This window comes from Amphiprion ocellaris, chromosome 15 (genome assembly GCF_022539595.1).
Source record: "Amphiprion ocellaris isolate individual 3 ecotype Okinawa chromosome 15, ASM2253959v1, whole genome shotgun sequence".
NCBI classification, from domain to species: Eukaryota; Metazoa; Chordata; class Actinopteri; family Pomacentridae; genus Amphiprion; species Amphiprion ocellaris.
Window position 1 is genome coordinate 33,189,281 of NC_072780.1, and position 14,073 is coordinate 33,203,353.

The 14,073-nt window shown below is 40.3% G+C and overlaps 1 protein-coding gene across 3 annotated transcripts; it reads left to right on the forward strand.

Moving 5' to 3' along the window:
• Window positions 1-252: 252 nt before the first annotated feature.
• usf2 (upstream transcription factor 2, c-fos interacting) lies at window positions 253-12,959 on the forward strand. 3 transcript variants are annotated; one of them, XM_055018114.1, is made up of 11 exons: window positions 253-1,465; window positions 1,959-2,002; window positions 2,883-2,992; window positions 3,339-3,458; window positions 5,528-5,684; window positions 7,316-7,403; window positions 7,601-7,645; window positions 9,094-9,152; window positions 9,444-9,535; window positions 10,121-10,249; window positions 11,952-12,959. In XM_055018114.1, exons 1-11 carry the CDS (start codon window positions 1,428-1,430, stop codon window positions 12,039-12,041), a joined length of 972 nt encoding a protein of 323 aa, XP_054874089.1. In that variant the 5' UTR covers window positions 253-1,427; the 3' UTR covers window positions 12,042-12,959. The 3 variants fall into 3 exon arrangements, with proteins under 3 accessions (XP_054874089.1, XP_054874090.1, XP_054874091.1); XM_055018115.1 differs by having other exon boundaries at window positions 261-1,465; window positions 2,886-2,992; XM_055018116.1 differs by lacking the exon at window positions 7,601-7,645 and having other exon boundaries at window positions 270-1,465.
• The last annotated feature ends 1,114 nt before the right edge of the window (window positions 12,960-14,073 follow it).

A 14,073-nucleotide genomic window follows, 5' to 3' on the forward strand; every position in this document is an offset into this window, starting at 1 on the left:
GATAGATAGATAGATAGATAGATAGATAGATAGATAGATAGATAAAAACATGTAATGAAAAAACATGAAATGCACAAAAAAAATATTTCAGTGTAGAAAAAATTTCAATAAAAACATATAGTAAAAAACGCTTTAAAAATATTGTGTGACAAGAAATGTTTAAGATTAGTTCAGTTGAAGTGTTTGGATGTAAAAGAAAGCAACATTTAAAAAATATAGAGGGGAAAAACATTTAATGTGAAAAAAAGTGTTTGAATAATGACTTGTTCATTTAATATTTCCATATAAAACAGTATAATAATAATTATAATCCGCTGAGTATCTGTACTGCAGTACTTAAATACGTTCTAGTTCATATACATTATAGTTTATCTTGTGAAGACTGCAGATGTTGTTTTTATTATTTATTAACTGGATTTATTGGTGTTTTTAGATCAGCTACTTCCGGTTTCTCTCTGATCTCTCGGTTCCTCCCAGCGGCGGATCCGGACCGAACCGATCCAGAAACAAGCTCCGGTCCTGCGGGTTGGACCGGAGCAGTCCGGGTCCTCTACCAGAGTCTGACCTATGAGGGTCAGGAGAGTCTAAACCCGGAGCCGAGCCGAGCCGAGCCGCGACGAGCCACTGCTGTCATGTGGTTTGAGGGAAAACCCGTATTGGATCTCTGCGGTCACCTGGGCACAGAACCTGAAAAAAGTGGGGCTGAGAAGCTGAGAGTCGGCGGATGATTGGATCAGAGGAGCTCTGAGTCCAAGAACAAAGTCAGGAAAAACACACGACACCGCAGAAACACAGAATAAAGGAAATAATCCGCGCGTAGAGCAGAAAAATGTAGAAATAAACGGCGAAAAGACGCAGGAATCCCACTATTAAGCTCCAAACTGAGCAGACTGGGAGTCACGTGGAGGCAACATGACAAGAAATGAAATCTCACAGAAACACGGAAGCTTTTAGGGCAGAAAACGCGCTTTTTGTCCTCTCCTAAAGCGCTCTAACTGATCCACTCCATGTCTTATCGGGCGCATGTCGCAGCTGCAGCTTTGCGCGGACAAACTGCAGCTGTGCGCCGCAGAGCAACAAATCCAGGACAGAGGGGACAAAAGGAAACCCGCTAGATCCTCCACACGGGAACCCTTCCTCCATCCGAGCCTCCAGCCGTTACCCCCAGTCTCGGTGCCGGTGCTCGACCCGGACCCGGAGCCGCGACGCCGCCGCCGTGACGCTGCGTAAAACCGGATCCGTCCTCGTTGTTTGCTGCGCTCCTCCGCAGCGGCCTCCATTTTAGCTGCTCGCCCGGCCGCTGCCTCACGTGTCCTGGACTGTCTTCCTCACATGACCCGTGTGTTTGTCCCCGTGATCAGCGCTTCCATCTCCGTGAATCAGTGTCGTTGAAAGTTTTTTTTTTTTTTTGCTCCACCGGCGGCTCCATGGAGATGCTGGAGCAGAGTCTGGACAGCTCGGCCAGGTGAGACCCGCAGCCGGCCGCTTCCTGCCCCGCCGCGGCCCCCTGCAGGCCCCGAACCAGCCCGGCAACACTTTGGACGTGTTTTAGAGGAGATGCTGCAAATCTGTGCACATTTTCTCCAAACACGAAACCAAACGCGCAGCAGCAGTTTATTCCGTTTTTAGTGAATCATCTAAATATCTGCGCTGCTGCTTCAGAATTAAAACAAAGAAAACCTCTCAGAGCTCAGGAAGCTCCAGCTGGAGTTCCTCAGGTCAAACTGAACCACTTTCAATCCTCTCATGTTGTCGTTTTTTCTGCTGGAAGCTGCAGGAAACTAGTTTTTTCTGCTGTGTTTGTGTTGCTTCCTGCTGCGGCCTGCTGGGGGCGCTCTGCTCCTGCAGCTCATTCCTCATAAATCATCTTTAACTCTGTAAATTAAAATGTGTGTTTTTCTGTCTTTGGTTTCAAACTGACTCACTGCTGCTGTTTTTTTTCTCTCTTTGTGTTTCAGTCACGACAAACAGGAAGCAGAGGAGGTGGTGCAGCTGCAGGAAGGTTCGACTTCACACCACAAACAGTCCGCCGGAACCACAACACAACTCTATAAACTGAAACTATAGGAACTACACACACAGAAACAACATGTGTGTTTACTGCATGTCTGAAAAAATTGCAAAAACTAGAAGAAAACGACAAAAATATGGGCAAAGGACAAAAATCTGACAAAAGAGACAAAAAACAAAAACAAGACAAAATATGACAAACAAAACAACAAAAAAGTAGACAGAAAAATTACAAGGTGACCAAAAAATGTACAAACGACAAAAATGAGAAGCAAAACAACAATAAATGAGAAACAACACAAAATAAAACTAAAAATTAGACAAAAAGTTACAAAGTGACCAAAAAATACACAAACAGCAAAAGCGAGACAAAAAAACCCACAAAATGACAAAAACATGAGACAAACGACACGAAGCAAAACAAAAAAGAGAAAAAAGTTACAAACATAAAAAAATGGACAAACGACAAAAAATTACAAAAGCGAGAAACAAAACGACTTAAAAATAAACAACAAAAATGAGACAAAACGGAAACAAAACAAGAAACAAAATGACAAAAACACGAGACAAATGACAAAAAAAGACAAAACGACAAAAAAAGCAAAATATTACAAAAATGAGACACAAAACGACAAAAGACAAAGAACAATCTAGTATTTTACTTTCTGATCCAAACAACTTGTCATGGTCTAGAAATTATTTTAAATTTACAGTTTTACTAATTTACAATCTGCAGTTAATGTCTTCTCTGGAATTTTTACTCTTTGAGGGCCGGATTGGACCCTCTGGAGGACCGCTGTTGGCCCACGGGCCTCATGTTGGACACCCCTGTTGTTTTTTCGTTGTTGTTGTAAACAAACTTTGTGTTCCAGCAGAGGGGAGCGACGAGGCGACTGCAGTCACCATCACTGGAGTTCCTCAGGCTGCGTTCGCTGAACACAATGTTCAGTATCAGTTCAGGACAGAGAACAGTGGAGGACAGGTGAGTCTGGACACTTCACCTGAACACAGACACACAACGCAACACACAATGTCATACAATATCACAGCAACGTCACAGCAACAAAACACGTCACAACGTCACCACATCACAACACGTCACAACATCACAATGTCACAACAACATCACAGCAACACAACACCACACTTGAGCCACTGTGTTTGTCAGGATAACAGACTCCAGCTGATACTGAGGTTCTGATGCAGAGCAGCTCAGTAAAACTAATAAAGCAGTTTTTCCTTAAAGCTTTGGTCTAATCCAGTATAAAGTGTCCATCTGAGGTGTTTGTAGCCTGAAGGTGATCTCAGGTGTTTACTGCCGTCTCCAGGTGACCTACCGGGTGGTTCAGGTAACAGACGACCACTTAGAAGCTGCAGCTGATGGAAGTGGAGCCGTCAGCGTCGTCTCCACCGCCGCCTTCGCCGGAGCTCCTCAGGCCGTCGCTCAAGTGAGTCGCAGGTGAACCTTTCTGGAGCCGATTCCAGTTAATCGACGTGAGACCAGACGACTAAATGTGTGGTTTATCTGTAGTTTAACCTCCATGATGCAAAAAAGTCTACAGGAAAGTCCAAATGGGCTGAAATGAAGGTGTTGATTGTTGGAGGAACAAGAGAAAATATACAGAAATCAAACAAGATTAATTCCCTGAAAGATCAATCAGTTCTCCCCAGAACCTCCTCAGAACATTCGGTTCTTCATGTCCAGTAACTCTATCAATGATCAGAGTTCTATCTTCATACTGGGAATATTTCCACAGTTCCAGGTCCTTGAAGTCCATAGAGGTGGCTCCAGATTTATCACTTTTTAATGGACTTTTTCCATCATTTCTGAGCCTCAGAACTTCATCAGTCCAGCAGATAGAACCATGACATTTAGGAGGAAAAACACATCTGAGTTCTGGGAAAAACTGACACTTAAAAAGCTGGAAAATTACCACAAAAAGACACAATCACTCCAAAAAGAGCTAAAACTACCCTGAAAGGTTCAAATATGCCAAGAAAAACATCCGAGATTATTACAAAAAGTACCAAAATTATCACAAAACAGTTGAAAGTGTGACAAAAACTCTAATTTGGCACAAAAAACTTGCAAAATTACCCGAAAAAGAGGCAAAATTACTGTGAAACATTCAAATACCACAACCGGACCAGCATGCAACATGTGATGTGTTTCCAGCTGTGATCAGGTGTGTTTACCTGGAGAGGGCTGCAGCTCATTTGCATAAAGTAGACTGACTTCTATTTTATGCAAATTGGATGCGGGTGTGGAGATTCCACACATCGTGAAACTATCCTCAAACTTCTAAACTATGCGTCGGTGACATAAAACGAGGACAGATTTAGCTGCTGCAGATTATTTCTCGCCTCAAATGCTTTCAGAAATACTTTTCACTGATGTGTTTTTTGAAATAAAAGGGAAAGTTTGCAGCTAAGCCGCTGTGTTTATCCGACTTGTCTGCAGGACTGTCCAGCTGAAAGCTCAGTCATGTGACCATGTTGTGGTCTGCTGTTGCTCAGCGCTGTCATGTGACCATATTGTGGTCTGCTGTTGGTCCAGCGCTGTCATGTGACCATGTTGTGGTCTGCTGTTGGTCCAGCGCTGTCATGTGACCATGTTGTGGTCTGCTGTTGGTCCAGCGCTGTCATGTGACCATGTTGTGGTCTGCTGTTGCTCAGCGCTGTCATGTGACCATATTGTGGTCTGCTGTTGGTCCAGCGCTGTCATGTGACCATGTTGTGGTCTGCTGTTGGTCCAGCGCTGTCATGTGACCATGTTGTGGTCTGCTGTTGGTCCAGCGCTGTCATGTGACCATGTTGTGGTCTGCTGTTGGTCCAGCGCTGTCATGTGACCATGTTGTGGTCCGCTACTGACCGCCCGCAGGCCGTGAGATTTTCCGATGCGGTGCGTTGCCGTGCGGGAAAATAGCATCTAGTGGACACGCAGCTTGAGACAAACAACACGTGAGAAAATAAACAAAAAAACAATATAAACATGACATAGAATGACAAAAAAATGAGACACAAGTGACACAAACAAGGCACAAAATGACAAAAAAATGAGACAAACATGAAACAAGACCAAAAAGAGACACAAAATTAGACAAACTAGACCTAAAATGACAAAAATGAGCCAATGAAAGATGTAAAACAACAAAAACGAGAAAATAAAATGACCCAAAACAGAGACAAAATGACAGAAACTGTTTATTGATAATTTTCTTTGTAACCATCTCTGTTCATCAGTATTATGGGATGTATCCTGGTCCTAGAAACAATCATTGGTTCCCTGGATGTGTGTCTGGTTTCTGGTAATTCACCAGAGGAACTTTTTAAGGCTCATATCAGCATGTTGGGAGGTGGTTGGTCAGAACTGTTAGAGACGATGGAAGAAGAAACTAGGATCATCTAGAGACACGATTCACTCTGTGGCAGATCGATTCTCTAATGTATTCATATTTTCAGACCATGTATCGTGTGGATTTGTTCACGTTATTTCCGATAATGCCTCCATTTGTAGGCCGTCATCCAGAACCCTTTCAGTAACGGAGGGAGTCCTGGAGGAGAAACAGTCGGAGGAGAAACACGATTCGCTTATTTTCCCGCCGCCACCGTCAGCGATGGAACAGCGACGGCCGTATCGGTTCAGGCCGACCCGAGCATCACACAGGCAGGAGGTGAGAAACACAACATTAAAGCCACACAATAGTTTTCATGCACGTGTGTTTATTTTTAAAGTATTCTCAGAGTTATTTACTGTGGCCATATTTTACGTTTATGACCTAGTGATGTGTAAACTGCTGTTGCAACGCTATGATTTCCTCTAGGGGATCAGTAACTTATTCTGTCTGTCTACAGTATTATTTATGTGCATACCAGTTAAAATATTAAATTTTTGTATTGTGAATAACTGCATTGTAAAAACTGTCAAAAAAAATCATAAAACAATTGAATAAAAATACAGTAATTTTCCCTTTACATGAGATTTTACATTAGATATTGTTTTTTTAATGTTTTGCACACTATATTTTTTACATTATTTTTTCTTACATATTTACACTATATTTTTATTTTAATTACATGTTTTCTACAAATTTGCACACAGATTTTTTTCATTTCATATTTTTTTCTACAATTTTGCCCACTATATAAATTTTAATTTACTTTTTTTGATTTACATTTTCAAATACTGTATATTTTACAGTTTTGCATAATGTATATTTTTTTTATATTGCATATTTTCATATTTTTCCAGTCTGAATTTTTGGCACACTATTTTTACATTACTTTTTTGTTCAAATTTACATTATATTTAATTATTTAATTTATTTTTATTACATATTTTCTACAATTTTGCACACTGAATTTTTTACACTATATTTTTTCATTCCGTGTTTTTTTCCACAAATTTGCCCAGTATATATTTTTTACTTGCTTTTCTTTTTTTTTTACATTTTCAAGTACTGTATATTTTTTTATAAAGTATTTTTACAGTTTTGCACACTGTATATTTTTACAGTATATTTTCTCATTACATATTTTTTGACACATTTGCCCAATATATAGTTGCAAATTTTTTTTGACATTTTCAAGTACTGCATATTTTTACCCTGTATATATTTTTTAAATATTATACATTATAATTTTTTTATTTTTATTACGTATTTTCACATTTTTCACACTGCATTTTTTACATATTTTTTTCATTACATTTTTTCTCCAATTATCCACATTTGATTTTTTTTTCACATTTTCAAGTACTGCATATTTTTACAGGATGTATTTTTTACAAAAATATTTTCACATTTTTACACACTGAATTTTTTACACTATATTGCATTTTTTCTACAAATTTGCCCAGTCTATATTTTTTTAAACTTTTTTACATTTTCAAACACTGTATATCTTTACCCTGTATGTTTTTTTTATCAAATATTTTTTAGATTTTTGCACACTGATTTTTTTTTTTACACTATATTTTTTCCTTAATTAGTTTTTTCTCCAATTTTGCACTTTTTTTTTTTTGCATTTTCAAGCACTGTACATTTTACCCTGCGTATGTTATTAGAAAGTAATTTTTACAGCTTTGCACACTGTATATTTTACAGCATATATTTTTATATATTATGTATTTTCACATTTTTACACACTGTAATTTTGTTTATTTACTGACGTTACTGCTGAAGGTTTTGAGTCTAAATGTTTCATGTTCAGCATAACTGTAGCTGTGATTCTAGCTGCTGTGACTTCCTGCTGAGGATCAATAATAATCTACCAATCAATTGGTCTTCTGTCCTGTTGAATGCAGGTCAGTTCTATGTGATGATGAGCCCCCCCGAGGTGCTGCAGACCACCACCCCTCGGACCATCGCTCCTCGAACACACACCTACACCACGTAAGTAAAACTCAACATTTACCCACAACTTCCTCCCTGAAGTCACTAAACCACCAGAAGTTCCTCCTCACATGTTGACCGACCTCCACATCTCCTCCTCCTCCTCCTCCTCCTCCTCTGGATGATTGTCATGTGTACAAAAACTAAATCCGTCATTTAAACCTCCACGCTCTGTCCTACTTACCTGCCGTCCCCAGAGACCTCGGTGAAAGCGAGATGTTGCAGCAGGGCAGCTCAAACTGGTGAGAAGATCTTTCACATACGAACCCCCCCACCCCACCCCAATCCCCAAACCCTCAACATCCCATAATAGAGTCTCAGTAAAGTCCCAGTTTGGTGATTTACTAAACCAGTGGCAGGTTTTGTTCACATGCAGCGTCTTTTAAAGGAGAATTCTGCTTCATTTCATCCACTTTTCTGATTTATGGGATATATTTTGTTGGTCGCTAATTTCTTGGCTCTTCTGTAGAGATTCTGGGAAAACTGGAGCAACTGCTTTAGAATTAATATTAATATTATTTTTATTCTTTAGCACATTTTAAGCTGTTTCCATTACATACAGTGGCAAGAAAAGGTGTGTGACCTATTTTGAATTTCATGGTTTTCTGCATTAATTTGTCACAAAATGTCACAAATATAATGCGCCTAAAATAATAACACAAAAGAAATTTGGATCTTTCATGTCTTTATTGAGAACAATCATAAAAACCTTGTAGTTCTGGTGGAAAATCTACGTGAACCCTTGAGTTAATGATCTAAAAAAGCTAATTGGAGTCAGGTGTTAGCGTACCTGGAGTCTTGATAAGAAAATGAGTTTGGAGGTGTGGACTGGAGCTACTTTGGTGGATAAAAAACACTTTTTGAATTTGTTCTGCACAAGAAAAATACGCTGATGTGAGCCATTCCTCGCCAAAAACAGCTTTCAGAGGATGTATTGTCAATAATTGTTGATTTACATAAAGCTAGAAAGGGTTACAAGAAGATTTCAAATACTTTAGAAATTCACCCGTCTACAGTTAGAAACTGTCTACAGATGGAGACACTTTGGGACTGTGGCTACTCTACCAATAAGTGGGCATCCAGTCAACGAAGACTCATCAATGATTTAAAGAAACAACCATAAGTGGCAGCCAAAGATTTGAAGGCGTCATTGGAACTGGCTAGCATCTGAGTTCATGAGTCTACAGGATGTAAAACATTGACCAGGCCGAGTGTCTATGACATGAGGTTTCCATGGATATAGATCTGTAATGCAGTTAGCAGAATGTTGATTCCAGGCAGCGAATTTGTGTTTTTGATAACCTCGTTGTAATTAACCTCTTCTAAACTCCCTGAATCAGAATGTCCAAACTTAGCAAGGCCCTCAGAGCCGTATTAATGGAAAAACAACAGGATGAAATGTGACTGAATTCTCCTTGAAAATAAGAAACTCACGCACAAAGTGACTCTTCATTATCCCTAAAGGCTCTTTTTCTAGAATTGCCAACAGACCAGATGAACAGGTTGATTTCTAGAGGTCCTTGCCGGCTCATAAGAGTTGAAAATAATAAACCAAAAGGATCCTTGTTTCTATTCCTTCTGTGACACCAGTAGTTTCTGTTTCTTCTAGTGTAGTGCTTAATAATCAGATTATTCTGACCTGATGTGGAGTTTTAGTGTCAGACGGTTGTTTTTCTTTGTGTCTTTACAGGAAGGTGGAAGGTCCACGAGCTCCTCGAGACGAGAGGCGACGAGCGCAACACAACGAAGGTTAGATAGAAGTTTCTGAAAACATGGAGGCTGCAGGACATTTGACCTAGTATTTAACTGTTTCTTTTTCACCTTGTTGACCCCTGACTGTTAAAGAAATCATCACAGAAGCATAGTTTAACCACAGATGCGCTAGTTTGGCTTTAAATCTCAGTTAGCTCCTTTAATGCAGGTGATAGTTGGAGTTAATTATTGCTGGTACATAGAAATGTTTGCCAGAAAGGTTTGTTAATCTTAACTTTAGATGTGTAAATCGCAGCTTTAAAACTGGGTGTTTTTCCGTCTTTGCAGTGGAGCGAAGAAGAAGAGACAAGATCAATAACTGGATCGTCACGCTGTCGAAGATCATCCCCGACTGCAGCGTGGACAGTCGAACCGGAGCGGTGAGCGAATCCGAAATCCATTTTCTGCTATTTTTCCTTCTAATACGCTACAATTCAGATGCAAATAACGCACTTTTTTCTCAACTAACTTTAGTTCGACAGTAAAATATAATCAACGAATAAATTATGACATAATATTTAGATTAATAAGTTGGACATTCACAAGCTAACCAGCAAATACACTATATAAAGAACCTTTAACGGCTCCAGTATTATGGTGATGAACTATAATTATAATCTAGTAACAGAATATACATTAGTGGCCATTCTGCTTTTGTTTTTTTTTTCAGCACATTTGTATTGCTAATGTTTTTACATAAATTTGAATGCATGACTTTTACTTGTAGTCGTACTTTTTCTACGTTTTGTACTAGAATTACTACATTTTCTGTACATCCTGTAGGTTTATTATGGCTGAGTCAGATTGAAAGGCCATCTCTTTGACCTGTTTTAGCTTTAGGCAGGACGTTTCTTGAGGTTATCTGATGTGTAAACAAGCATTAATGGAAGCCGTTAGTCACTGCAGGAAAGTTTGGAGAAGGTTTTAAAGGTTTTGAAGACATGTCAACATCCGTCCTGTTCCAGAGTAAAGGAGGCATCCTGTCCAAAGCCTGTGATTACATCCGGGAGCTCCGTCAGAGCAACCAGCGACTGCAGGAGAGTTACAAAGAGGTGGAGCGAGTGGAGATGGACAACGAGCTGCTGAGACAACAGGTAGACCTGCTTCTCCATGGGCTTGAAACGCTGCTCAAGCTGGTTTCAAAATTCAGTTTATATGGCAATATTAACCCAAGTACTGCATTCACTGGAAGTAAGTAAGTGCTTCACATCATGATGCTGCCACCACCGTGCTTCACATCATGATGCTGCCACCTCCATGCTTCACATCATGATGCTGCCACCTCCATGCTTCACATCATGATGCTACCACCACCATGCTTCACATCATGATGCTGCCACCACCGTGCTTCACATCATGATGCTGCCACCACCATGCTTCACATCATGATGCTGCCACCACCGTGCTTCACATCATGATGCTGCCACCACCATGCTTCACATCATGATGCTGCCACCACCGTGCTTCACATCATGATGCTGCCACCACCATGCTTCACATGATGATGCTGCCACCACCATGCTTCACATCATGATGCTGCCACCACCGTGCTTCACATCATGATGCTACCACCACCATGCTTCACATCATGATGCTGCCACCACCATGCTTCACATCATGATGATGTCACCACCATGCTTCACATCATGATGCTACCACCACCGTGCTTCACATCATGATGATGTCACCACCATGCTTCACATCATGATGCTACCACCACCGTGCTTCACATCATGATGCTGCCACCACCATGCTTCACATCATGATGCTACCACCACCATGCTTCACATCATGATGCTGCCACCACCATGCTTCACATCATGATGATGTCACCACCATGCTTCACATCATGATGCTACCACCACCGTGCTTCACATCATGATGCTACCACCACCGTGCTTCACATCATGATGATGTCACCACCATGCTTCACATCATGATGCTGCCACCACTGTGCTTCACGTCATGATGCTGCCACCACCATGCTTCACATCATGATGCTGCCACCACCATGCTTCACATCATGATGCTGCCACCACCATGCTTTACAGTGGGGATGGTGTGTTGGGACGTTGATAGAAACAGAACAACCATGTCTGAAAGGTCTTCTGTGCTGACACAGTTAGAATGGCATAAATGAATACAAAGGAACAGGTTAAAGTGGAATTTCTTTATTTATTTTGAAAAAAAATTCAAAACCTGTAGTCAACATGTACCACATTTTTCCAAGTGTCTGCATGTGTTTTCAGTGTTGATGTTGTCTCTACATACTACAGATATTTTACTTCATTCATACTTAATTTGTTTCCATGCTTATCTAATACCTACAATGTGGAAACACATCCTGCAGTTCAGATGAAAACTCCCTGAATTTTTGTTCCGTGACTGTTACTTGCAGCTGAGTCACTGATTTTTAGAATTTTTATATTTTTTTACAGTCTCCAGTTTCTGTAAAGGCTTTATTTTTATTGAAGTTTTAAACAAAGCACGTAAAATAAAGTGATTTTAATGAAAAAATTTGGTTCACTTTTCCGATGAGTCGTACGTTTTTTATAGTTTCTGGCTCTGATAAATGGTGTAACTGGAGACTTTATTAATCCTATTGGGGGAATTCAAGGTATCCAATGGCTCATGCATATTACACGTAAGAAAAATAAGGTGTCTGCAGGATGAGTGTTTTTAAATGAACATGATTTTTGAACCCACTGGTGTATTCTAGGGTTCAAGGGCTTCACAAATCAAACTACTTTCTCGTCTTTTACTTGATTAATAATTTGTGTTTTTGTGTTTTCCCAGATCGAGGAACTGAAGAACGACAACGCGCTGCTTCGAGCTCAGCTACAGCAGCACGGCGTCGAGGTGAACGGAGATGCGACGCCGCAGTGACGGAGGACGGAACACCAACACCCTCCAAGCAGCAGCCACAACCAGAGACTATTCGCATCTGAAATCGGACCACGAATAAACACAGACTGCAGGCCGACGTCTGTTTTTATGTTAAATTATAAACCTGCCACAGATGATTTCACTGCTTCACCTTTTTATCGTCACTCCTTCCTTTTTTTGTTTGTTTCTCTGTTGACATTTGCTGTGTTTGAAACTACTAAATGTGACATTGAGGATGAGAAGTTCCTGTTTTTTTTTGTTCGTTGTTTTAATTTATTAGTCTTTAAGGAATGTGTGCACAGAGAGACAACCAAGAAAAGCTGCGTTTACCGTTTCCACGGCGACGAACAAACAGTCTCATGATGCTTTTACGGTCGGTTTTCACTTCCTGCCTCGTAACACTGACACTCCAAAGCACCGGGAAAACTATGGGACTAGTCAGAGCGGCTCGGCTTCGATGGAGGTTTTATTTGGAGGAGAGTCCAGGTGTTGACACAGCTCAGGTAAACAGGAAGGTGCGCTGGTGAAGCTGCTCCCAGTTCATCAAGTCCCTCTGCAGAGAGTCCAGGTTGCGTTCGTGGCCCCAGTAGATGCACTGTACAGAAAAAAAAAACTCAAACTGAGATTATTTTCCTCTGGTGAATCATTTCTGTCGGGCATTAAACCCTATCTGAGGTTCGCCAGGTGAGGTCCTGCCGCAGGTAACGGACATGAGGTGGCTTCTGCTCCATTCGTGGCGATATTCTCGAACACCGAAGCGTTTTCTTCAGCAGCCTTGTGGTCGGAATGCGCCGAGAGGAGGCGAGTGATGATAGTTAGAACTAACCAGCTTTTGTCTACACTGAAAGTCACCACAGCATGAAATATAACCACTGGCATGACTAATGCTGATACTACAATAAAACTGAAGTGTTTGTACCACAGCGTTGGAGTACTTTCTGCTTTTCAGCTCGTCTCTGGACGTCAAGTCAAACCCGTGGTTCAGAATTGCACTGGAAAAAAATGCTCCTCTCAAAACAAGAAAATAAAACTTATTTCAAGGAACTTCTACCTTGAAATAAGTGAAAAAATCTGCCAGTAGAACAAGTGAAAAATGTAATTTCTCGAAATAAGATATGATATTTAGAATCTTGAGATCTTAAAATTAGCTGGGAAAACTTATTTTAAGCTCTATTTTACCAGGATTGTCAAGTTTAGGTGTCTTAAAATAAGCCAGATATGCTTTAAAAAAAAAAAAAAAAGTCTTTCACTCAAAAATAGATTTTTGCTTTCATGTAACCTCCTAATTTGGGATGTTTTAACCCTCCTGCTGTCTTCATTTACAGGCACCAAAACATATTGTTCCCTTGTCTGAAAAAAATCCAAAAATTCACCAAATTTCTGAAAATTTGTAAAACCTTCAGGAAGAAAATTCCAATAATTCCTTAAAAGTTTCCCTTAAAAGTTTTATTTTAAAAATCCCCCAAATTTGGCAAGAAAATTCTTATAAATATTTTCAAAAAATGAGTAAAAATCTTCCAAAAAAATCCTAAAAACATCTAAAGTGATTAAATGTATATCAGTAAAACTTCTAATATTTTCTTTAAGAACATTCACCAAAAAAATGCTGGACTTGGAGCTGCTGATATAAGTGGCTGGTGGACAGTAGAGCAGAACTGCTGATGTCCAGAGACACAGCAGACTTCACCTGCTGTGAAACCTCCATATCAACAAGTTCTGTCATCTGCTTCATGCTCTGCTGTTTGTACTCTGGGATGGGAAATACTCTGCAACACTGACAGAGATGGAGTCTCCCAGAGAAACCTCAAAGTTCTGTCTGCCATCCGCTGCTGCTGCTCTGAGCTCAGGAATGTCATGAACTAAACGTCTGACGATGTCTGCAGCAACAGCCTGAGAGATGCTGGACATCACATCCCTCATAATTAGAATCATCTCTTCAGCCAGCAAGCACCAGTCCACCCTCGAGATTCTGCTTGATGATGGGCAGAACATCATCTCTGGACAAACAGACAGTTTGCTCTGTTTGCACTTC

Excerpts from the sequence above, each read along its gene's own strand:
- usf2 (XM_055018114.1), top strand. The coding sequence starts at position 1,428 with ATGGAGATGCTGGAGCAGAGTCTGGACAGCTCGGCCAG. Across the intron at positions 9,153-9,443 it reads ACGAGCGCAACACAACGAAG|TGGAGCGAAGAAGAAGAGAC; the intron begins GTTAGATAGAAG and ends CCGTCTTTGCAG. Across the intron at positions 9,536-10,120 it reads TGGACAGTCGAACCGGAGCG|AGTAAAGGAGGCATCCTGTC; the intron begins GTGAGCGAATCC and ends GTCCTGTTCCAG.